The sequence below is a fragment of the Mixophyes fleayi genome, chromosome 1 (genome assembly GCF_038048845.1).
Source record: "Mixophyes fleayi isolate aMixFle1 chromosome 1, aMixFle1.hap1, whole genome shotgun sequence".
Lineage (NCBI taxonomy): Eukaryota > Metazoa > Chordata > Amphibia > Anura > Limnodynastidae > Mixophyes > Mixophyes fleayi.
Genome location: NC_134402.1, coordinates 242,552,823 through 242,579,355, shown reverse-complemented (window position 1 = coordinate 242,579,355; position 26,533 = coordinate 242,552,823). Strand labels below are relative to the sequence as shown.

The window sequence follows — 26,533 nt, the reverse complement described above, 5'->3', positions numbered from 1 at the left end:
CGTGGTACTCAGAAAAAGCGTACCCAACCCCTCTAAGCCCCATTCCAACTGCTGGAATGGATGAATAATGTAGTCAGAGCCCAATTCTAGCAGCCAGAATGGATGGTTAAGGTCCTCAGAGCTTTTTGGCAGCCGTAATGGATGGGTAATGCACTCAGTGCTCCATTCCAACATACATTCAGTCAGGTAAAACAGATACTAGAATATATAACTATGAGATATATATATATATATTATATTACGTGTGTGTACATGTGTGTGTGTATGTATATATATATATATATACACACTGTGTAGCAGTAAAGAATGCACTATACAAGCAGAGAAAGACACCCAGCAGCAGAGGACGCTGCAGTGAGCCAAATCATTCCGGCAATTCCGGTTTTCACCCACACCCGTTTTCTGCTGACACATTCATCTGCCTTGATAAATGTTTAATATGAAATTAGCGTCCACAATACAATTATTATTAAGTAGCAAACTTGTGTGGCTGGTACAATTACTGTCACAGTGATGTGGGAAAGAATGACTTCCGTGTACACGCCCAAAATACAGATTGTGCAAAGAATTTTTCCCGACTTAAAAAAGTTTCTCATTCAACAAACAAACACACAATGCCTGCTGTCCTAAAGATTAATAAGTAGAGGCTGGTGGGGTTGAGCCGGAAACCGGGATGACTGGAAGAAGAATGTGAAGTTGCTATTTGTTAGCTTTCTCTTAACGTTGTTTTCCTTGAATTTCATTTCTTCGGTCTATTACCACACGGCTCCCCCTCCTCCCTGCACTTTGTGCTTCTTTGCTTGACTTCCCACAGCCTCCCCTGGGTTGTTCCCTGTGTGTGAGTGTGTTGTGTGAGACTCAGATCATATTACAGCGCACAGCGGTGAGGTGAGCACGTAAGACCTGGCTGGGAGCTGGGTAGGGCAGGTGGGTGTCACAGAATACACGAGCAAGGGCTGTCTCTCTGTAAGGGAAAGAGTTCCTATTATGGGAGGCAGATGTCTGTTGGGTAGTATCACTGCTGAGCTCTCCTCCACACCCCAGCCTGCTTTCTATCTCTGATAGGGAAGCGCACAGGTCTAAGTCCTACCTCTCTGTATACACAGGTGCTGCCCCTGTAAGCAGCTGCTGGACAAGGAGTTACTCCGAGGGAGGAACTGGATTTTTAGTGTCCCCTGCCTGATTCCCCGTTCCTAAAATGGCTGTCAGAGCTCACTACCAGGTAAGGCTGAATCTGGGTCATCAGTATGCAATGATTATGTGCCTTCTTACTAGTACATTACAACCTTGGCAGATCGGAGACTACAGGAAGTCCTGCATGCACTGAGCAACATGGGTTTGGTTTGATCTGTTCAATGCAAAAATAAGAGCAGTTGCTAAATACCCGTCCTATAAAAAGTTCTATAAAAGAGAACCATTGAGGTTGTATTTTTTTTTTCTTTTTTTTTTCTTTAAAACATCAGTGTATTTTGAAATTGTATTACTATTTTGAGAATTGGTGTTCTTAAAGTTTATAAATATCTGAAAATAGCTCTTTATGAGGTCTGCTTTCTTCAGGTGATACAGGAAAAAAAGGTCATAGTATGTTTAGGCAACTGTGATATCGGTTCTTTATGTGAAGTTTTATAACCTAGTTTCTCAACCTGTGGTACATGTAGCTCATTTTCAGAGGGTACTTTGGTTTGTCAAAATAGCATAGAAATTATTGGTAAATAATATGACTTATACTAAACTAATTCTTAAGGTATATATTCAATACATGTCAATGTATAAGGTGTGGTTTGGTCTAAAGTTACTTAATTTATAGCAGCGTTCCCAAGGATATATGTACATTTGTTTAAAGTACACTGTAACACACTTCAAAGGTCTAACATCTTATAACCACCCCCACCCCCCTAGAGTGTTTTGTGGGGGTTTTTTTTGTTTTTTTTTTAAACATGTGTAGTCAGAATTAATTAATGATACATTTTCTTCTTATGTATAATGTATCCTATCCTAGTTCATACTGGATCGCTTTCAATTTTTTGGTATGTCAATGGTGCTCAAACTTGTTTTAGTGTAAGACCAAAAAATCCTAATAAAGTTTTTCCTCTACTCCATACCTTTCATAATGACCTGCTGCCTGGAGAAAATGTTTGTGTTTTCTCTCTCTATTTGTTTTTAATTATTAGTGCTCTTTTTAAAACTCCCATACATGATTCTCAGCAGTGCACATTGTGTGTGTACCATTAGTGCCCTATCTACCCCCAAATAATATAAAAGAAGCTCCACCACCTTAGAGACCTCCAAAATATTTTTTTAAGGCCTGTTTAAGAGGCATGCTGCTTAATTCCCATAGAGGTGGCTGGTACTGGGACAGTACTCAGAGGTACTTCGTCAGGTCAGTCCCTATATCCAGTTGTCAAAAGGAGTATCTAAAGATCAAAGTAGTCCTGGTTTAGGACCTCTGAAATTTTACTAGTTGTGGAGCGAGGTTTCACTAAAATGGTAGTTTATATAGATTTGAATAAGAAGAGCAAAATGTTTTGTTTGCTCATGTTTTTTAGTATGTTTAATGCAGTTTACGTTTGTCCCATAAGACCAGACCTATGAACAGTTTGAACGACTGAATTACAATGTAGGGTGAGTGTTTGGCTCTTCCAAATTACCTCACACAGGTAATTATTACCTACAGAGGTAATAAGCTGATCTGATGTTTACATCTGAGCAATCAAATTTTAATTGTTCAGAATAATCATTTGGTCTGCAGATTTAATCTTAAAAGTCAAAATTTGGCAAACATCTGTACATCTATGGCCTGGTTAAGTAGAAGTTCTAGTCAAAAGCACTTAAGACATTAATGGCATTTTTTACTTCAAAAATCCATTTTACTAAACCCCTTTCTAATAATTGTACTTGAATGAGCTTTATTTAGCAGGGCACAATTTGCTGTATTTTGCATTCTCCCAGCCCTTGTATATAGGTGGGATATCTGCTAATCATCATCAGTGTTTGCACTCCCATGGATAGAGAAAGCCAGTAGCACCTACAGTGAATGGTAGAGGTCCTTGTTATATGTAAGTACTGGGTCCATGCTTAATATAGCAAATGGTGGAGGTATCCACATCAATGGAAGGGATTTAATAAAAAATGATTACAAGTGTTAAATCCAAAAGTTCTACATAAAAAATACGCATGTGCTTATGCATTTTTTATGATTTCTGAGAAGTGCTCTTATCTTTAATGAAAAGGTTGCTTAGTATTGTATATATGTGGCTTATTTAAAAAGAGCTAGGGTGTCTGAATTTACCAATGTTGGGTGGTCACATTAACAACTATTGGATTTCAGTAGTCAGGTAATTTTTTTTTTTTTTTTAACAACCAGCTGCTGGTCTTTGAAGTAGAACAAGCGTTCCTAGTTATAGCTTTATAAAGATATTCTTTTAGATGCTGTGTCCGTTTCAATTTACTTGTACTGCAAACGTGCACTCAAATGTAAAGTTGACCGCACAAATTAAAGACAAGATTGAACAGAGTTAGTCATTCAAATGGTTATTTAGAAGGAGGAGGTAATAAAGTTCTCCCCCTATTCTGCTGGTGGTCAATGAGCCAATTTGCGGCATTTATTGATCAGATTTTTTGTTCCACTTCAGATTTTGATAATTAAGAGCAGTAATAGAGAACCTGATGCACTTCACTAAACCTTCAAAAGGGCCGCACATTACCCCTGATTGCAGTAATGAGTTAAATCAATACATTTAACCAAAGAAAGAGGCACCTCTCTGTAGTAACATATCAGCAGGCATGGAAGCAAATGTTACAAGCTATAACAAACAAATCTAACAACAAAGCAGGAAGGAGCTGGGGGCCACAGATGAAGACTTCGGGCTAGATTTACTAAACTGTGGGTTTGAAAAAGTGGAGATGTTGCCTATAGCAACCAATCAGATTATAGCTGTCATTTTGTAGTAGGAACTAAATAAAAACTAGAATCTGATTGGTTGCCCTAGGCAACATCTCCACTTTTTCAAACCCGCAGTTTAGTAAATATACCCCTTAGAGGGCCATCTGTAGGCCATCACTGATTTAAAGTGTTCATTAGGCAGGTTATAATCTTTGAATATAAACTGGTGTGCAGGAACAAGGTACTCATGGCATCCAATCAAATGTTTTATTTTCATTTTATAAACTGAAATACAAAACTGTCAGAATCTGGTTGCTATAGGTTACGACATGTTGTTCGTGTTCACGATTTATCATACATTTACCCCGATATGAAGCACTCTCTGGAATTTAGGTAGAACTGTCAATAATGCAGCAAATTAAGTACAAATTATTTATTTTAATTGTCTCCTCTGCATTATAGAGATTGTTAGGGTTAAAGCAGCAAACCCACATAGATGTTTATTTTTTAATAACATGTTTTGTACATGTTTAATATGAATGTGGTTATGCTGTGAACAAGCATACTGAGAAGCCTCTGCTCACTACATTGTATTTCATGTGACTGGTTGTTTTATTAGTCACATGGCACTTGGCAAACTGTAGATCATTTGTAAGACCTTGAAGGGGAAATGAACATTCATGTGTTGTCTTACTGTATACCAGAGTGACTTCTTTTTTTATATTGTTTTTAACACATCACCACTTTAAAGTGGGGGAGGGAGTGACCAATCCGAAGCCACAACCACCCTTGGTGATCCTGTTCACATACCCCATCCTCAGTGTTACACATGACTTCAAAGAACAGGCACCAGGGAGGGAAAGTGGCATATTAGTGAAGTTTAATAATGGGTTGTAATGCAGTTTTTAGTCTGAGCAGGGAAGATCTAGATCAGAGGTACCCAAACTCAGTCCTCAAGAACTACCAACAGATCATGTTTCCAGGTTTTCTGTCTGTAGGAACAAGTGGAATAATTACTGACCCAGAAAATAGATTCACTCACAAGTGCATGATTAAAGTAATCCTGAAAACATGAACTGTTGGTAGTTCTTGGGAACTGAGTTTGGGCACCTCTGATCTCTGGCTTATTGCACTGGTAGAAAAATAAGGAGTTTGGGTATCTCTTTGTGTATATTAAGTTTAGTATGTTGGCTATTTTACTTATACATTTGAGCCTCTCTTGTGACATGTGTAATGTTTGCAGTGTTCTCCAATGAGTTTGCAAGGCTGAGGTTTGCAGCAATTTAGTTTTTTTCTAAAGCTGTTTGAAACATTTTCAAGCACATATTGACCAGTACCTTTTTTGGGTTTTGCAACTCAATTACAACCCCTGCTTCAATGTCCTCATTTGGATAGTAAAGGGGATTTTTTTTTTTTTTTTCTTGAGTCACTGCGCATTTACATATTGAAGCTGTTCCGTTTTCATAAAGCACAGATTTAGTCAAATAAATGCACCACACTTGAATATTATACAATCTATCTGTAATCTGTTTGCAGCTTTCATTGAACATGTACTGTCAGTGGATGTCACTTTTAACACTGTTTATTGGGAGATGGTGTACTGCACATAGCCTCTACATGCTGATCAATATCCCTTTTGTTTCTGAGAACAGCCAGCAGAACTAGTTGGTCAACCTGAACACAGCCTTATCTGATGCCTCAATAAGTCTGGAAAGATACAAATGTTTACAAATCACACAGGAGTACAATACAATTGTCAAAAGTTAAGGTGCTCACTGCACAGGGAGCCTAACTCTCTACTCTACAGGGCCTACAATCACTGTTTCGTCTGAAGCGCTGTCCTGGTCACTAGCAAGGGCTATGTGTCTGATAACAATTCCCCCCACTGGATTTGTTACCTGCATGAGGGATAGTGGCCACTAACCCAAGTCCTCAGTCTGCAGCAGGCATCCTGCGACGAGGGGCTTTGGGAAGTCTGGGTGAAGTTGGAGACGAACAATCTTTTTGGTTATGAAAAATACCTCGAGTCCATGACCCAGCCCTGAATTAACCCATGAATGTCTGTCTTTTTAAGCAGAATTGGTTCCTTAGCTGATTGGCCTTTCCAGCTTAACATGTCCGACCGCTAGAGGAGAAAATCCTGCAATGTCTTTAGCCAGTGGCTAGCGCAATTTTTCTTGGTGCCATCGCAATCTTGATTGGCCTGATAAGTGCTGGTGAAGATAGCTCTTCTAGGAGGGTCACGAGAATCTAGCAGTAACTAAAGAACCCACCTGGAGACATGTACTTCTATGCAACTGGACATGGCATGTGATCCAAATTTTGGATGAGAGGGAATGCTAAGCGGACTCAACCTTTATTTTTTAATATGCCTGGCACTCTGCTCTTGTCACACTCTGTGTATTGCAATGGGTAGATGCCTTTCAGCTAAGCATGCTTCTAGTTACACAATAACTATAACTGAACAAAGAGAAGTTATAGTTAAAGAGATATCGTCATCAGCTATTTATATAGCGCGACTAATTCTGCAGTGCTGTACAGAGAACCATCATCAAACTATTTTTTTGTAGCTGCATTTAGAAATATTTTTCACAAATAAATATCTGTCCTTGGGCATCAGGTGTTGATTTTCTACATAAGATGACACATTTGTTCTCTCTACTGATATTTCTATAAGAGGACATAGAATAGCAATTCCCAATGCACTCAAACTTTGAACTCCCAATCTACCTTCCTCATCTCTAACTCCTTCAAAGTCATAAATCGCGTGTGTGTATGTGTGATATATCTATCTCAGCTCCAGTTCCCCTGTAGTTCTGCTAGATGCATGTTTAAGCACAGAGTCCAGGCGCACAGGAATCCTCAGCATTTTATCCTCTATCCAATTTATGATTTCAATCACTTCTACGTAGAACAATGATTCATACATATATTACTGTAATTCTTTTTCTGTATATCACACCTATTTATATTAGTGTGTATAGAATGAATCAGTATTCAGGAAATCTGGCCATATAAACAAGCCCTCCTGGGGAAAAAAAAATATATATTCACTGAATATTCCATAAACTTTTTTTCATCTTGCTGTTTTCCACTTTCTCCACAAAAAAATAAAGTGAATTATACGGTTTGTCCTGGAATGTCAGAATAGCTCTGTGTAATTAGACACATCTCTGTGCAGCAGCAGACATACGTTAATGGACACATCCATATTTATTTAGAAGGCTGTTCCATTTCCCAGTGCCTTGCATCACTAAATGAAGTCTAACATTCCACTTGAAGGATAACTTCACTTTGATGCCCATTTTGGTGGAGAACTGGGGATCTAGAAAGTTGAATAAAATAAAGAAGTTTCACTAAAGGGTAACAATTTCCATATTTTATAGCAACTTGCCTTTTCTATGTTCAACACCTTAAGCTGGGTACATAGTACAGAAAATTTCTCCCGACTAGATACCTGTAACGATTTTACCACTAATTGGAAGTTCAAACCAGCATGCAGATTTATGTGTACACACCTACACGATTTACCTTCACATCTGTGCTCTTCATCTGTCCTAACAAACTACTTAAAAGATGGTGACTCTGCACGCTCCATAGAGATCTGCCTACACTGCTTGTCGTGAGTACATACACACTTCCACATTTGCCTGACATCATTCCATCATTTATACAGATTTTTAGTTTGTTTATAATATCAATTCAAACGATTCTGTGTGCTTTGTTTGGTACAATGAAACATGATTGTGGGAGCGTACACACTAATATGATATTGGACCAAACAGTCGTTTATCGTTTGATTGGCATGATAGTTGGTTGAAATCCTGTAGTTTGTACCCAGCTTTACTTCTTGGTTCAGTACAGACTGTTGTGTTATGGGTGCATCCGTATGGAACACTTTTTACTCTTATTCCAGGCACACAGAGGCTGAGTGATTTGGTTTAATTAAGACTGGTAAGGAGATTCATTTTGGCAGTTTCAAGTTGACAGAGGATTAGTCCTGCTTTTCTTTTGTCCAAAGTTAGACGTTTTAATTAAGCTGTCTCTTGAAATCTGTGGTAAATATGTCTCATCTCTGCCACTGTGTCTGATTTCTTTGAAAACATAAGGCTTGGGAGTTTTATGGAGTAAGAGGGCATGCATCTCAGGAATTTGGAAATGGATTTGCATGTTGCATTACCCTAGGCATTTGATAATAATTCAACTAGGCATGTCCGTCTCTACTCAATTACTCCTTGTTTCTTTTCACAAACTTTTTAGGGTCAGCCCTAAGAACCTGCTGCAAACTAAATCAAATTGTTGTGGTAGCTTAATTTTTAGATTATATACTTCTATATCACTTTTGGTGTGTACTATATGTTAAGGTATTATTTCTGAAAAGTATAATATACTTTCCGCACCAATGGATATATTTATAGGAGTGATTACTAACATTTTAATTAGGAGGATTGTGTATATTCTTTAATGATCGTCTAGGGTACTTTCTAGGATAATATTGATTATTACAGTGACACAAAAAGGAAGAGAAAAAATGATCCTGCAGACAAGGCACACCTCAAAGACACAAATATTAAGGGAGATTTAAATATTCACGATATTACATAAAATAGCATTAAAACATGATATTTTTATTTAATATTCCTATATTAAAAAGTGAAGTATAAAAAAAGGTAGTGTTGATTTATAATTAAAATGATTAGTTGTTAGTATGAGGGGTTATATCCCTGTTTGTTATTTTATTGTCTATTTCATACTTGTTATAGTTGAGATTCTCATTGGTTCTCTTTGTAAAATGCTTTATAGAACTTTACATCAAAACCAATGATCATGCATTATAAAGTTGGTTATAATTGTTCTGTGCAAGCTGGAAAATTGATTAACTGATGACTGCATCATTTATTAACTGCTCATACCCCATGGACTCCATCCACGTGTTTAACGTGATCTCTCCAATTTGGTCATCCACCTGTGTAACCAAAATGGCCCCAGTTTCTGATTTTTGGAAATTGAGATGAATAGTTGGATCTGTTGGTGTATGACACGATTTGGTTCTGCAGGATTAAATACTCGTTATGAGTTGGACAAACTAGCACAAGTAAGGAGGTGCCTGAATGTAATGAATCCAATACATAATACCCTTAGGAATTGTAAATGTTGATTAATGATCTGGATTGTATTTGTCAGTTAGTAGTTGAAGCAAGGCTGTTAGGGATCATATTTTGATTCACTAAGTGCAGTCTTCATAAAAGTTAAATTTAACTTTAATAGCATTTTTTATTTTTCTTCCAAATTTAAGGGATACAGAAAAAAAAAATGAAGGGGAGAGGGGAAGGGAAGACCAGAAAAAAGAGAAGGGAAGGGGGTGTACATAGTAGGGTAAACACATTACATCACATCAAAATTTACTGTACTTAATATAATAAAGACTAAAAGGTCAGTAGGTCAGTAAAACAGCAAAAAAAAAACCTGCAGCAACAAGGAGGTCAAACTCCCAAAGGGATAATCCCATCCGTAAAACTCTGAGGATTCTGGCAAGGATTCATTCAAGGTGAACTGTGAAAGGGGTATGCAAGCTAAATGCATAAAAACTGACTAACCCATCCCAGTGGTCAAATAATCTCGTCCTTCCAGATATATAAAGTTTGCGGAGTCAAGTTAATTATATGTGTGTGGCATCAGTGCGCATACTGGAGTTATAAGGAGTGCATATGATAACTCAAAACTACAATGAGCTTAAAGGGGTACTATCATCTGTTGCTTTTTTGTGTTAACTTTTAAATACAAATTACTTTTTGTAATTTTATATTTTTACACTAAAAAATAAACACATTTGGCATTCTGCTATTCATTTGATGATGTTCAGCAGTAACTGTTACTTTAACATACCTGATACTAAGGAAAAACATCACATCACTATAAAACTACGAGATCCAGTGTGCCTGAAGTGCTGGTACTTGTAGTTCAAATACAGCTGGACCAGCAATCGCTTACTTCTGATTTATAAAGTACTGTTTAGACAAGTACAGGTATTGCAAGCCACTTGCAGGCTGATCAGGTAGAAGTATAAGCCCACAACTCCCACTGACAGCTGCAGTACAGCTATAAACAAAAGTAAACCATGCACTAATTTTGTTTTACAGCTGCCCTCAAGTGTGCGAGCTTGCTCCAGGGAACACGATAGGGAAATGTAAGTGGGGATATAAGTAGCCATAACCGGCTATCACATGTAAACAAACATTTAGTCAATGAATATACCAATTTATTAAAGTGGTATGCAAATATTGGTAAGATGTATTAAGTAGGAAAGGTTTTTACTTTTGGTGACCGTGTCCCTTTAAATGAGAACATAGGATGAGGGTTAATGGGTTGTTCTATTCTCTGTCTGACTCTAAGCTTATTTCTGTCCAAATTCCACAGGAAGTGAATGGTCAACAAAACAAACACATAAGGAAAAAGATAACCGCAAGATAAACATACAAAGACACATTTTAATATGAAATGAATAACTCCACATTGTTTAGGAAAAAAAATATATTTGTTTATGTTTTAATGTAATCCTAATGGTAAAATGTGTGGTTTCTTTTATTTTTTTTACAGGGACCTGGAATGGAAGACACGGTTTGGGAACAGTACACTGTGACATTGCAGAAGGTGTGACATTTTTTATAATGTGTGTAAACAATATTCTTTTTAAAACCATACTCTGCAATAACTATACTGTTATTTCTACAAAATGAAAAGTGACATTTATTTACATAGCTATGCTTATAGTAGCCATGAATTCAGCTTTTCATTAACACTGCATTTTATAGTGATACAAATATAAAAATAATTACTCTTGAGAGGAAAATGTCTGTTTAGCAAAATACTGTCATTCAGCCCATGATGAATTGTTTCTTTGACTGTTAAATTGTTTCTATGCTGCTGTAAAGTTCTATCTTTAGTTTTCAAGGCTGTTAAGGATAAGTCCAGCGCTTGACAAAGCAGGCATTTTCTTTCAGTAAATTTTGGTTCTTAAATAAAACAAGCTACTGGGTTAAATTTTTATTCTGAATATAATAATGTGTTTATATGAGTGAAGGGAATAAAAAATGTAATGGGGAGGGTGGTATGGAAGCGGTAAACATTATTGTAAGTAAAGAAAAAGGTAGAGATCAGAGTGAGATTAAGAGAAACCTCTCCTAGGCTCGGTGGTAGTCAGCATATCGATGTCAACTACCCCAGACAAGACTCGTCCCGATGTGACTATTCCGAAGGAGCTGGTTCCCGATCCCGAGTGATGACGACTCCTCTTCACCCCGACAGCAGCCAATGACGATGAAGCAAGAAGGCGGCTGCAGCCGATGACGTCATTGACCATACCGAAGGGATTATCGCTGTTGTAAAGGGAGTGAGGCAAGTATGCACCCATGTACAATGTATTTTAGAAAGGATTATACAATGTACATGGATACATACTTACCTCACCCCCTTAGCAACAGCAACAATCCCGTCGGCATGGTCAATGACGTCATCAGCTGCAGCCGCCTTCTTGCTTCATCGTCATTGGCTGCTGTCGGGGTGAGGAGGAGTCGTCATCGCTCACGGTCGGGAACCAGCTCCTTCGGAATAGTCACTTTGGGGTGAGTCTTGTCGCTCTTCTCGACATCGATATGCTGTACCACACCACCCAGGCTGACGAGGTCAAAATGTATACAATTGGCAAAATGTGTATTAGACAAGCCTAATATAAGCAAGGACCATCTTTATAGACAGATACAGTTTAAATTCCAGTGTCCGAAGTAATGGGAACAGCTAACTTTGTTTCTGATTTTGGACCTTTTGAGAGATTTCCATTCTGTTTCGGCTTGACCAGCAGTATGTCACTTTCCAAAATAGGATTAGTAATGAGACTAAAAAGAAGAAACAAGCTTCATTGAACACTCAATGTGTTATCTTTTTGTAGTGCCACCTTATTTCAAAGATTTTCTTTAGCACTTACAAACTTAGGGCACAAATACTCTGCAATAATTATGCATAAAGACTCATGCCAGTGGTTTAGTTGCATTGTCACAGACACAGAGTGGAGGCAGCCATATTATAGAAATAAGTATCATTGATGTATTGCAGCCTATTCACTCACTAAGCTCTAACCACTGAGGCATCTATAATATAAAAGCCTAGCGGCGTGTGTTGGTCTGTGAGTGGAAAAAACTATTTTCTCAGAAAGGGCTCATCCAATTGACCTGAAATTTGGTATACTGACATTATTTGACAAAAAAATTAGAATAGTGAAGTCAGTTAACTTCCATCATCCCCCCTTTCCCCCTGTGGGAGGGGTAGTAAAGGCTAAATTTACGAGTTGAGGGGTCAAACTCATTTTCGTGAAGTAATTTTACCTCGTGAACACACATTAAAAAGGGCGCTTGCGTCTGGAAGTAACGCTCTTCTCCTGAGGAGGCCTGGGCTAGGCCCAAATGCATGACAAGAACCTTTTTAAGACCTTAAGTAGCTTGATTTGACTAGAATGCATGAGTATCATGCACGGGTTAACTTATGTTTAAATAAGCAACCAGGTGATGGTTTTTATTTGTCTTTTTTTTAGGGATGCATTTGGATGAATCTCAAGGACTTTTAGCAAGACTGAGGATCCTTAGGATTTGTCCAACACCATTTGATTCCTGATATTCCTGTAATGTTTCATAGGAAGCACAGAATTATTGTTCAGGACCCAAAATTACACATAAGGGTGTAATCAGTTATGGGTCTCTTAAACATATTGGGGTTCAGATTCAGTGCAGTCTTTTTTCCCCACTGTGTGTTTATTATTTGAAGCACATAATCACACTGCTTGACTAGACGCATGCTTGTGTGACATCACTGCTGGAAAGGAGATCTTGTTTAAAATCACGTCTTTACCATGTGCATTTGTATGAGGATAGTTTGACACATGTTGACATGCTAGGTCATTTATAATAAACAAAAATAATTTAGTTATAAAATATATTTGCATTGTGAAATATCTTTGTAAATATTTGCTGCTATTTGTCTAACCTTTGCTTCCCTCAATTATTTTGATGTCATAGGATTCAAGAAAAGGGTTTGGCATTGCTGTATCTGGAGGAAGAGACAATCCACATTTTAATAATGGGGACAATTCCATTGTGATTTCAGATGTGCTCCCAGGAGGACCTGCAGATGGTTGTCTACAGTAAGATAAAGATACTGTGTATATTATGTATTTTTTTTTTTTTATTTGTTATAGGAATAATATATTTTCTTCTGTATTAAAAATGTAGATGCCTGTGTCTTTATAGTTTTTGGTGTGGATTTTTTAAAGGAAAGTGTTGTCTATTTGCCCTTTTTAATGTGTTTATTTTTTTAATCTTATATTGAATATGTGCAAATAATTACTGCTGATTCCCACTTCAAATGTCAGTCGTGAATGCATACTGTGAAACCACCAGAGAAAACTGCACTAACGGTCCTGTTTAAAAATAAATAAAATAACCAGAAGCATAACACCCAACACCCCCCAAAAAAAGTGCTAATCAGTGTTCCAAAGAATAAGGTTGCCGCCTAGTAGTTAGGAGAAATAAGGTGGCAGATTTTGAAAGTATACAGGACCCCTGGTACTCAATCCGCAGTGGCCTGAGATAAAGATGACCACACATGTTCTAGTTGTGGCACCTAGTTTGACAGGATCGTTGGTCAAATTGCACAAGATCCAGCATTTTGCTATTGGGCCAAGTATTTACATAATTTCCCTTTTAAGTAGGACTAGTTAATGTCTAAAAATAATCATAGGAATTTTAGGTTAGAAAGCACAAATACTCTCAGTAGGACATCCAGAATAAACACTTTGTATAGACCAATTTAAAAGTAAAAACTGACTATAAATGTATTTTTTTATTTTTCATTTTATTATGCTTGCCTCATTTCAGGGAGAATGACCGAGTCCTTCTGGTTAATGGAACCCTCTTGGAGAATGTGCCACACTCGTTTGCAGTTCAGCAACTAAGGAAATGTGGGAAAACAGCTGTTCTGGTGAATATAACTGTTTTATAATATGCTGAATACATATAATAAACTCATTTTACTTAGTCACGTACAGCATGCAAATTTGTACTGCGTGTATTCTTTTCAGCCAGTCTAGGTTATTCATTAATAGCCTTTTTCTCTCCAAAATGACATGAGCACATTGCAAGACTTAGAGAAAACATTTTAGATTTTTACTGCAGAAAATTTTGGACCCAAAGACCTACAACCTCAGACTACCTTGGTATGGGCCCTCCCCTGTTTACATAGTTGTTAATTGTCCATAATATACAGGAATGGACCAAGTTTTAAAGACTTGTTTCTGTAAATATTTTAATGGACAGTACAGTTTCTCTTCTGTATATTCCATACAGAAAAGAGTCAGTGTCCAGAACTGTTTGGATAACACCATTGCAAGAGAAACTTACCGCAATGATAAAGACAGATAAATATGATTGTGACAACACTGTCATCCTAGCCTGTATTTTGTGTGCATGGTTATCTGTTCAAAATCCTGCATTTTATATATACATGGTACATAATATCAGTGTCAGATAGGTGGTTGGTAATCCTTACCATACACCAAGTTATGTCCCCCTAAAATAAAAGCAATATAAAAGCAACTCGTAGGTAGAAAGTCTTTCAGGAAACCGGTGCAAAGGACACCAGACCTCACCAATCAGCTACCTATAATTACTATCAAGTACAACTTTCGACAGTCGTCATCTTGGACACCGAAAGCCAACCTACTAGATAAGATAGCGTTGTCATAAAACCATATTTTTACTGTCATCACTGATGTGGTAAGGCACAAAGTTTCTCTTGCCTGGTTAATAAACCACACCGCTTTGGGCATAGATTGTGTTATATTTGGTTATCATATCTATCCATCGTTGGGGAGGGCATTCACAGTCAGTCCGCCCTCTGTCTACATTACACAAAGCTCCTACGCCTGTGTTATCTGGCCAGTATCAGCGGTTTGAAAGGGGTAGCGTGAAAATCCATTTATAGTATTTAATTCTATTTCAGTGTGGTTGGTCTTGTGACAAGTAAACAATATACGCCTGAAAAAAATGTCCCAAAGGAGGCCATTTGTTATATTTCTTTGTTTCATATTGATTATTTTACTCATCTAATTTAAATTTATGAGCATAACCTGTTTTATGGTTTTCCAGTAGACTTTTAAACCCTGTAATATGATTATACTTGGAACATCACAATACATACGGCATTATACCAGTTGGTTATTTTGGAAAGGGATTTTCTCCAGGTGTTTTTTAAATTTGTTTTACAAACCTGACCTAACATGAGAATTTGTTAGTTTATTGCAATTAGATACAGTGCACATTGGGGTTTTTTCTATTTTGGGTGGCGTACAAAGAGTTAAAATAAAACTTGAATGCTAGTTGCTGCGCTCCATTCTCTGGTTCTGCATGGATCACCACCATTGCATTGTAATGAAGTTCATAAAACCTGCTGTAATGGGTATTGTAGATCACCAAGGTCAATCAATAAACTTAATTAAAGAAGAAGAGCAGAAGAATCCAAGATGTAGACATTTATTTGTAATAACTTAAGTTAAAATGTGTATTTTGTGAACGAAACCAAACATGTGTGAAATTTAGTGTGAGATACTATACTAGGATATAAAAAAATACATATAGTAAACAAGCTCCTCATATTATATTGAACAAGTTTTGAAAAGCTCTGCCTTGAATACAATTATGTAACTGGGTAATTTATTTTAAAGATCAGATTGTATAAATCTTTGCAGCATGATTGTGAAAGCTAAATGTCAGCTAAATGATCTTATTGGATATAGTAGAGTGGAGTAAAATAAGTTATGCCAACCCAGTAAAATGTGAGCTTGAAAAGAAAAAATAATATATAGAAACTCTAACCCTTAGCCTGTGTTTTTAACTTAAACAAAGACGCTATCTATAAGGCTATACAACCTTATTAGGAACAGTGATCTGTTGTAGCACAACCTTGCTAAACTAATTAAAATATGAATAGTAAATACTATATACCTTTTATAGCTAAAAGATCCTCAGTATATACAATGTTCTGAAATTAATAACATCGTATCACTGATCTAAAAGGAATAGAGGAGTAAGGGAAAGAAAAGTGAAAGGGATATCTGTTTTTAGTATGGGAACAGGAGTCCAATTAAATATATGTTGCCAAATAGAGCTCTGTGGATGGAAACATTCAACCTTCTAGACCAACATATGTTTCGCAAATTAGTTTAGTCGGCTTTTATTTTTTTACTTGCATTACTAATGCATATCACCCCTACATTGTTTTCTTATATACCGCTCATTTCACATTCTAAAATACAACATTTATTATATCATTTATTCACAGTGTGGAACATTTTCTGTGGTTGTTTTGTTTTCTCTTTTCCTATCTGGAACAGTAGTCTGCAGATGTGAAAAGATCCACCAGCCAAACAGCACGATCACTGGAAATTATTTTAAAATGTTAGCAATTGTATATCCACCCCAGGGGCCTGCGAATACGTTGTTTGCCTTTCATTTCTTTTTCTCCCGTTTTCCTTTGCACTACACTATGTTCTTTCTACCTAAACCTGGCCACAGCTCACAAGATCTGACACTTCTAGCTGCCTTTCATCTGGTGTCACAGGGTCCAGTTAGTGTGGTCAGAACATGACAACATATACAGTGCATTACATGTCCTCTTGTGATCAGTGGCTTATAAGTAGCATAGCAACTTATATGACGTTCTTTTTATTCTAAAGCCGGCTGGGCGATGCTTTTTACTAATCCTTCTACATTCCCCAGCCGGCTCCTAGTTACAGTGCCTTCTTAAGACCAGCAGTAACAGTGTCGTGTTCACAAGTGACGTAATTGTGTGTGCTGGGCTGTGAATCTGTAGAAATTCTTACAAATCAGCTTTTTTAAAAGTCGGTAAGATCAACATGTCGCGGATCACACTTTTGTAAAAATTAAGTCGTGGTAAGTAGTGGCGGTGTGTTAAACACCATGATTTATTACCTAACCCGTTTTGGTGGATTTACAAATATCTAAAACGTATGCCTTGAGCGAGGCAAGCCTGAGACATCACTCATGCACAAACACATGATAAAAACAATTATTTTTGGACATGCGGAACACAATGGGATTGTATCTGTACATATCCTTACTAGAAGTGATAAGGAAACATGACCAGAAACCAGCAATTCATAATTGTCTTCACTGATTTGAAAAATAAGATCTAAAATGTGAAAGGTCTACCACATATGAACTACAAGAAAATAATTTACAATTTTAAGGTACTTTTATTTATATTGTAGATTATCATTTTAAGGCTGAATTTAAATTTTACAGGTAGTTAGAAGACCACGAAAAGTACAAATGGTTGCCCCAAGCAAATCTGAGCCCGCCTTGGATATAATGGATGACTATGCAGAGTTTGAGAACAGAACTGCTTACAGTGCATACAGTGATAGAAGTGGATTTGGAGGGTCCCGAAGTAAAGATCCAAGTCCAGACAGAAGCTACAGAAGAGACCAAGAAAGGGGTCCTTATTATGAAAGGGATCAAAGAGTTTCTGGAACCAGAGCAAAAAGTGTAGAACAAGATCTTAATGTGGGTTATGGACTCGGACAAGATCATAGTCGTGGCAGAAGTATAGATCGTGGCTTAAATGATGATCGGGCATATAGGAGAGACCACAGTCGTGGCAGAAGCATAGATCGGGGTCTGGATGAGGACCCTGGGTACAGAAGGGAACATAGTCGTGGCAGAAGCCTTGACCGTGACTTGGATGATCCACGTAGCTATGGAAGAGATGGTAGTCGTGGAAGGACCTTAGATAGAGACGACTTTTATGACAGAAATGCACGTTCTAGTCCAGACCGTGGCTATGGTAGGAGAGCGTCACCCGAGCGTAAATATGAAAAAGAAATACAGAAAAGTCATAGTCGAGACAGACTTCAGTCCCGTAGTCCATCACCTCAAGGTTATGGAGATTCAGGCAAAACTACTAATGTACTCCTAACAAAGAAAAAATCAAATGAGGGTAAGTATTCATATCTGAAAAGTGTTTTAAAATGTAATTGCAAGTTCCATTATTAATTTATTTTTTGTTGTCTTCCAGAATACGGTCTTCGCCTTGGGAGTCAGATTTACATAAAGGGATTGACAAATACTGGCTTGGCATCCAAAGATGGGAATTTGCATGAGGGAGATATTGTTCTCAAGGTAGATTATTTATCTGGTTCTCTTATTTTATAATTAACTATTATTATTGCATTGACTTCTATCTGGTTGTAAACCAGATATAATAGTAAATTCAATTTTAGATTGCCATTTTGATTTAAAAGCCTTGGATAAAATAGAGATGGGTTTTAACATTTAGAAGACAAATAATAAACTACAAGAAGCAAATGTGGCATATGCCATATATCTTTTTTAAAATACAATAATATCAGAAGAATATGGTTCTCCTCACACCTTTGCATATAATGCCAATGACATTAGTGGCAGATTACCAGGAAAAGAGACTGAAGTATGCTAAAAGATAGACTTTAAAATATGTATTTTTTGAGACATTGTTCCACTGCACGAGTTTCATTTTTATATATTTACAGATTTTTCTCCTTGTGCTTATTTGTCCTTGCCAGGCTTTTGAAAAACCTTCTATTAATAATTTACAAAGTCTTCTTTAGAGTCTGTTAGAAAAATTTCAGAAAGCAAATCCAATCTACTCAATATAGAAAACTATCTGGTCAATCTGCAGACAACTATATATGTTAAACTGATCCTTGTGCTTTTAGCTCATTTTCTAGAGTGCAGCACGCTAGGGAATAGGTGTATAATACAGTGTGGATTACAATATGTAGAATAAATAAAAATACATTTGATTAATTGATCTAGGATTTCATAGCAATCCAATAACTGTTATTTTTGTAAACATACTTGACATCAAACAGCTATTACAGAATGTTAAATAAGACTACAAAAAAAACCAATGTTTCAAACCATATTTATAGCCCCATAACAAGAATCCTAGAAAACTTTTATGCAATAGATTTGGTTAAACATATTGGAAAGGAGGTAGCCATATAGAAACCATGTCTAACTGAGTAAGTAAAGAGATTTATAGTACCAAAAGTAAATAAGACAAAACGCATAATTCAATTTGCAGCATACAACATTGGATTATTTTGTAAAACAGTTTGTTCGAGCATGTCTATGGTCTATACATGCTGGACATTCCATGAACAACAATTATAGTACAGTAAAATGGTATTGTAAGAGGTGAAATCAAATTAATCCTTACTTGAACAAAAATATCCAGTCCTAAGTACTGTATGTATTGTACTTGTAACCTTTGCATTAATAAAACATGAATTGGCATAATATACAGAACACTGGCAGTAACACACAAGTACTATGACTTGAAATATTGTGTTTGGGTTTATTTTTCAGCATAGAATGAAAGGGGGTGTAAAATCGGGGTACTGGGTCCATTGAAATGCATTGGGGGGGGGGGGGGTTAAGGAAGCCTTGGGGAAAATAAGTTTACATTCCAGGAAAGTTTAAAAATTGGATTTGGTTGTGAAATATTGAGGAAAATAGCTTGCATTTGTGCAGAGAATGTAAATAGAATGTCAAACCTCTTCACTCTTAAATGTATGTGAAGTCTTTTACATATATATTTTAATTAGTTATTAGTAGTTTTTATATGTAAAGCAACATTTATTTTAGGTTTAGTTTGCAATCTGACTATCCCTTTTGTGGCCTCATGTAATGCTCTTAAAAGTTTGGCAATAGAGGCCTGAGCTCTGCTGGTTGTTGTATGGTTCAGTTGAAAGAATTTGAGGTTTAAGGAGGTTTACATTTTAAACAAAAAACAAATTTTCTCATAGATATAGATATAATATATCATATATATTGTATAACTTCATATTCGTGTAAGGATTTGGTTGATTTGTATGACACTACACTTTAAAAAACCTAATTACAAATTAATAAATGTTTTGGGTTTTTTTTGCACAAGAATTTATCATGCACCAATTATTACTTGTATAACACATTCCCTAGCAATATGTTGCATTGTTTATCTTAAGGGGAAAAAGGTTACATTCCTATAAGTGCAAGCACTGGTTACCACCAAGTGCAAAAACTCAGTAGTCACAGCAAAGAGTTTGTAGTTAAACGACAGATTGTTATTAAGGGCGAACATACTAAAGAGGTGGTTTTTGTTCAATAATATAAATTCTTTAAAAGAGTAGCTTATCTGCAAAAATGGTTGTGGATGGGAAATCCCTTCTGATTATTAAGAGAGTTAATGAGTCCAGGTAGAAGAGAAATGGGGGTATTTTCCAGAGCTGTTTCTGTGATTTTAGTTTCTCTGATTTCTGTTTTACAAAGTAATGCTTAATTTATGCAACCATTCATTGATGACGTATTGTCAAGTCTGCATTGCTGCTTTATAAATAAAAGTCTTCAAAAAACATTCTGGCTTGGACTTGCAATGATCAGACCCTTGTATATACTACTGTTTTGTTTTTTTCTTTACCATATGTCACACAGTTTTCGTCAGTCAGCATTTTCTTTGTTGTTTAGATAAATGGAATTTTGACCGAGAACATGTCTTTAAGCGAAGCCCAGGCGTTGATAGAGAAATCGCGAGGGAAGCTTCAGCTGGTGGTCTTAAGAGACAAAAAGCAGACTTTGATTAACCTGCCATATGTGGAAGACAGTGATTCTGACATGGAAGGTAAGAGAATGCTAACTGGTTATTCAATGTTCAGAAAAGTGCTGAACTCTAAATTTACTTATCTATAAATGGTCATAATGTTTTTTATATGTCCAATATAATCTATTCTATTTGCCGGAATAATAAATGCATTAAAATAGTTTTCCAAGAAGAAGATCAAGTAAACTAAATACCCATAATTCAAATACTTCTTGTTTGGGTTTTGTGCATGTAACAACTTCTATGTATGAACTTTTTCCATATAGAATTATATTTGAAACGACACAAACTGACATAATCTGCTTTGTGATGTTTCTAGCTGTGAATTTTCAAAACGCCATTAAAGACCTGTTCAACTGTGCAATAGGTGCTAGGCGATCAATGTTTACTGAGCGTTCGTGGTTTCTAGTTTCCATAGGTCTCAATGGGAAAAATTTGATTCATAATAAATCATGGCATTCATTATATAAAACATGTTTGCAGAAATATAATGTTTTTGTTACAAATAGTTGAAAGCAGGCATACTGTTTGACATGCGTTTTTTGTGATCGGTCAACTAGAAGTATAATAACTTTGTTTGAATTTTTAGATGACCCTCCATACACAAATAAGAAGAGAAATCCAAGATCCAAAGAACAGTGACGCAAGTAAAGGTGTTTCCTCATATATTTGAAGTGCTGCAATTTTTTTTATTTACATTGCAGTTGTCCCCTGTTCTTTATGAAATGAAAGTGAAATATATGCAAGCTATACAAAACAGAAAAATAAAGCTACTTAAATTAGGCCGGTAAAGCACACTAAATTCTTTTAATTGACACTAAATTCTTTTAATTGATATGCAAATACTTAAATTTGTCACCCAATTAAAAGCACATTTATGATCAAATTTGCATACCTAAGTGACAAAGCAATACATTTATTAGATATTAGTTTATTCAGCCTTTCTTGAATATTGGAATGTGTATTATTTTAACATATTTTTACCACTTTTTATACAGATCAGCCACAACATTAAAACCGCTGATAAGTGAATAACATTGAATATCTTGTTACAATGGCATCTGTCAAGGGGTGGGATATATTAGGCAGCAAGTGAACAGTCAGTTCGTGAACTTGATCTATTGGTAGCAGGGAAAAATGGGCAAGCGTAAGGACGTGAGCGACTTTGACAAGGGCCAAATTGTGATGATTTTGTCTAAAAACACAGCCGTGAATAAAGAATGGTACCAAAACATCCTCCAAGACCAACTTCTCCCAACCATCCAAGAACAGTTTGGTGATGAACAATGCCTTTTTTCCAGCATAATGGATGACCTTGACATAAGGCAAAAGTGATAACTAAGTGGCTTGGGGATCAAAACATCGAAATTTTGGGTCCATGGCCAGGAAACCCCCCAGACCTTAATCCCATTGAGAACTTGTGGTCAATCCTCAAGAGGCGGGTGGATAAACAAAAACCCACAAATTCTGACAAACTCCAAGCATTGATTAGGCAAGAATAGATGGCCATCAGTCTGTATCTGGCCCAGAAGTTGATTGACAGCATGCCAGGGCGAACTGCAGAGGTCTTCAAAAAGAAGGGTCAACACTGCAAATATTGACTCTTTGCATAAACTTAATGTAATTGTCAATAAAAGCCTTTGACACTTATGAAATGCTTGTAATTTTACTTCAGTATACAATAGCAACAGCTGACAAAAAGGTCTAAAAACACTATAGCAGCAAACTTTGTGAAAAACAATACTTGTGTCATTCTCAAAACTTTTGGCCATGACTGAACAAAAATTGTTCAGGAATGGTTTGAGGAACATGACAAAGTTCAAGATGCTAACTCCCCAATCCCCATATCTCAGTCTGATTGAGGATGTGCTAGAAAAACCATGGAGACCCCACCTCGCAAATTCCAGGAGTTAAAGGATCTGCTGCTAACGTCTTTGTGCCAGATACCACATGGCACCTTGAGAGGACTTGTGGAGTCCATGCCTCAAAGTGTCAGAGCTATTTTGGCGGTACGAGGGGGAACTACACAATATTAGGCAGATGGTTTTAATGTTGTGGCTGATTGGTGTAAATACCATTATTCACAATGTTGTATTCATGGACCACTCACACAGCAGCGAATATTTTCCTTGTTTCCTATAAGATGATGATATTTAACTTACTGGCTTATTCTAAAATATACTCGTGCTACTTATATAATGTTGTGAAAACATGCACGTTGGCTGGTGTCTTTGAACAGTGCTAAGAACCAACACTACAGTTATACTTTTAGCATATCATGTTTACAGTATAAAGCATTTAGATGTCATCACTAAAATATACATGTAATATTTTTCATGGGCTGTGTGCTGCTCTAACGATTTGTGTGTTTTTTACATTCAAAGTGGGTTATGTAACTCTTGCATTCTAGTTCTAAAAGGAAATCTGTGCTAGCACCAAAGCAACGTTTTTACAGTTTTAAGTCTCTGTATTTTAGCCAGTCCTTTCCAGAATGCATGTTGGCAGTATACATTACAGTATATTTTAAATTGTAGCCTTTCAAAATAAACGCTGCACATTTTAAAATCCCAAATATTGATATATGGAGACACATTATTCATAATTCTAAAGCCTTGTTACACATAAGTAAAAAATACCTTCTCCATTATAAATGGTGTCCAATGATTAATTACACACCTAGGACAGCAGGACGAAGCCTACAGTACAGGTGTGTTATACAAAAAAGGGTCAATGTAGGGTGTAAGCAAATACAGAGAGAGCAGCACTTCTGATTATGTAGTACTTTGTTATAAGTGTCATGCAGCCAGCTAGAATGTATCTGGAAAGTCTAGATACCTATATAATACATATATACCTGTAAATAACCTATTTTACAGGGTATTTGCAGATGGTTATAATGTTTGTTTTCCCCCACATTGCAGGTCCATGTGATGGGTCTTCAAGCCTCAGATCAATTGTCTGTTCCGCTAACCAAAGATATAGACCTAAATGAAAAGCCAAGATATTTGCATTTTGTATTCCATTAAAGATACATTGTTAACAAAACAAACAATCAAAAGCTCTGTATTGTGATTTTTTTTCTAAAATCAATATTTGTTTTCTTAAGAGAAGTTTTAGAAGATTTTACTACAAATTGCTAAGATACTCTCTCTGCAGATGTTGAAAAAAATAATTCTGTAGAACTAACCAAGACACATTGCCTTGTTTCCCAACGTTTTTCATTTCGTGACACATTTGCCTGTACACCGGCCTCTTAATGTATATACTGTGACATATATGTGATCAGTCTAGATTTGTGAAAAAGATTACAGAACCAAGGGCAATTTTGAACCACTTTGTTTCTATTAAACATTCACACATTTTCATAGCTAATTTGTAATGTTTTTTATTTACATTTTTTTAATTACTGTTGACTGCTTAGTATTGTAGATTTCTAACACTGTGTTTTGGAATTGCTGATCTATTGATAGTAAATATTTACATATATTTGAAATTGAAGTAACAAAAGTCTCTGGATTGCTTGGCTTAATGGCTGGTTTTTAAAAATGTGTTCTCATGCAAGTTAAACAATGGTCAGGCTAAAACCAATGATTCATCTGTAAAGGGTGTCTACACACAAGTTTTCATGAAACAAATAGCTGGAAGTGTAACATGATTAGTTACTGTTTCAGATGTTTTGTCTGTATCCACCTTTTTACATACCTACATGCAGGGGCGGGCTGGCCCGGGCGGCAGAGGGGCATCGACCCCCCGGGCCGCTCGGTCAGGCCGCTATTAGGGCCGGGGGGTAGGCCGCCCGGCCGCCCCCCGGCTGCAAAATACTATGCTTTCCCCCGCGGCCGCATCTGATGACATCAGATGCGGCCGTGTCAGCGCACAGGCGGTCGCATCACATGACAGGGGATGCAGCAGCGTCATCCCTTTTCATGTGATGCGGCCGTCTGTGTGCCCCCCGGCCACGCCTCTCCCAGCCCGCGCCTGCCTACATGAACCTAGCCTTCTGGGCAGATATACATATTCAGGAGTATCAATGACCGTGAGATCATCTTATGGCAGGATCATGCTGACCATTCCGTAAAAACTTCCTGTGAGCTCCTCAATCTATAGCAAGTATGCTGGGCTATTGATTAGCTCTGAATGATCACATTAGACTAGAGATACATCAATTGTTCATTTACATAATTCCTAAGGCCTTTTAGCAGGAAAAATGGAAATGAACTGACTCCTAACTGGTCACAGTAAATTATGGGTGGGCTAGAGGCCCTATATATTTAACCCAATGTATATTTCATTAGCTGGCAGAATCAACCATCAACTGCAGGGGAATGCAGGGTTCCCTGTAAAATGGGAGCCCCAACAGCAGGACTGGTTGGATTTTCCATACCACTAATACTGATATCTTGGGAGTAACCATATTACCTACAGGCTGATATTGGCTCCAAATAACATCAGGGGGTAAATGTATCAAATAGCGATTGTTGCAAATCTCCGATATCCAGTGACACTGCATGGTAAGTTTAAAGCTGCAATGGCTTTAAAGGAAAGTTATGTCTTTAAAGCCATTGCCGCTTAAAATTTACCATGCAGTGTCACTGGATATCACTATTTGATACATTTACGGCCAGGTCTAATAGTGGTCGTATGCAGGAAACCCCATCAGAGCATTCTCCTCATTGAGTTCTCCCCAGATTGTGAAAAAATGTAATTATTTTTATCTTTGAAAATATAGAAAAACAAGCTCTCTTTTTCTTGTGTAAGGCACGTGTATTATGCAGGAGTGTCATGCACTGTCACAAAAATGTGTAAATGGCATACACAATAAAGCTCACCTCCAAATTACAGCAACCTCACAATATTGGTCTTCCCAATTCCGGTCCCAAACTACACCCTTTTTTTTTATTTTTCTCAAGGTAATAATTTAGCACATTAGTATGTTGAACTAGTATGCAGTGATTGTATACCATACGTGAGAGGGAAAAAAAAACCTAAGCTATAAATTATTGGGCTATTTAACTATGTCCAACATTGCATAATGTACATATAATTACTATCCATATAACTAGGAGAACCAGTTGGTTAAATGTTTGTGTGAATATTAGAGGTTATTGTAATTTTATGAAACAAACAATAGACAGACTCATGGAAGTATTTTTTTATTTTTTTTTCCTTCTACATAAAATGTTTTCTGTAATGTGCTAGAATGTGTCCTATCGGTCCTGAAAAAAGCAATATAAAATCCCCTTGTGTGGACTAAGAAGTAGAAAAGGTATGTCAGTCTAAATCCAGGTAATGCAAATTTTGAACATTTGGGGGGGAAACTTTTTGTTTTTGACGTGACGGATTACTTCCAATGCACCACGTTTTTCTTCTGAGTTACTTTGAGTGTTAGCAGTTCAGGAAAGTTCCATAGAAAGGGAAATATAATTTCATCAACTGGGAGGATTCTGAGCATCCCCAGGTAACCACTTAAGTCAGTGATAGGCAACCTGAAACACTCATGCAACCTGAAACACTTTGGGGGCCGCATAATATGGCCCTCCTAACTTTCAAAAGGCCACACATTACCCATACTTGCCAACTAGTTTCCGGGAGTTGGGGGCGTGACTGGAGGGCGGGAGGGGGGAAACGTGCTGTACGTCGTGGGGGGCGGGGCCAAAATGACGCAATGGGCCTCGCCCCGCCCCTTCCCGCCCTCCAAAATGACGCGATTCTCTGTGAAATATTGGATCCGGGAGAAATGCCAGCTCCCCCGGGAGACTGACCCGAATTTCGGGAGTCTCCCGGACTTTCTGAGAGAGTTGGCAATTCTGACATTACCCTTAATCTCAGTAATAAGCTAAATAAATAGTGTCTTTCTTTGATGAACACGATCTGTGATAACTATTCAGTATAAACAAGTGTTAC

General features: G+C 37.0%; 2 protein-coding genes across 5 annotated transcripts in view; both read left to right on the top strand.

The window, feature by feature from the left end:
- PIP5K1B (phosphatidylinositol-4-phosphate 5-kinase type 1 beta) overlaps positions 1 to 14,380 on the top strand; it is a 252,655-nt gene extending 238,275 nt beyond the window's left edge. For both annotated transcript variants that reach the window (XM_075208689.1, XM_075208679.1), the window contains one exon: positions 14,337 to 14,380. In XM_075208689.1, the coding sequence (XP_075064790.1) occupies positions 14,337 to 14,339 (3 nt within the window). In that variant the 3' untranslated portion in view covers positions 14,340 to 14,380. The remainder of the gene's footprint in view (positions 1 to 14,336) is intronic.
- LOC142152256 (tight junction protein 2-like) lies at positions 736 to 23,996 on the top strand. Of its 3 annotated transcripts, XM_075208709.1 has the most exons (10): positions 736 to 888; positions 1,107 to 1,222; positions 10,481 to 10,534; positions 12,949 to 13,073; positions 13,807 to 13,909; positions 17,251 to 17,944; positions 18,023 to 18,126; positions 20,497 to 20,650; positions 21,219 to 21,282; positions 23,551 to 23,996. In XM_075208709.1, exons 2-9 carry the CDS (start codon positions 1,199 to 1,201, stop codon positions 21,269 to 21,271), a joined length of 1,311 nt encoding a protein of 436 aa, XP_075064810.1. In that variant the 5' UTR covers positions 736 to 888; positions 1,107 to 1,198; the 3' UTR covers positions 21,272 to 21,282; positions 23,551 to 23,996. The 3 variants fall into 3 exon arrangements, with proteins under 3 accessions (XP_075064810.1, XP_075064820.1, XP_075064801.1); XM_075208719.1 differs by lacking the exon at positions 736 to 888 and having other exon boundaries at positions 945 to 1,222; positions 21,219 to 21,276; XM_075208700.1 differs by lacking the exon at positions 736 to 888 and having other exon boundaries at positions 945 to 1,222.
- Positions 23,997 to 26,533: the final 2,537 nt, after the last annotated feature.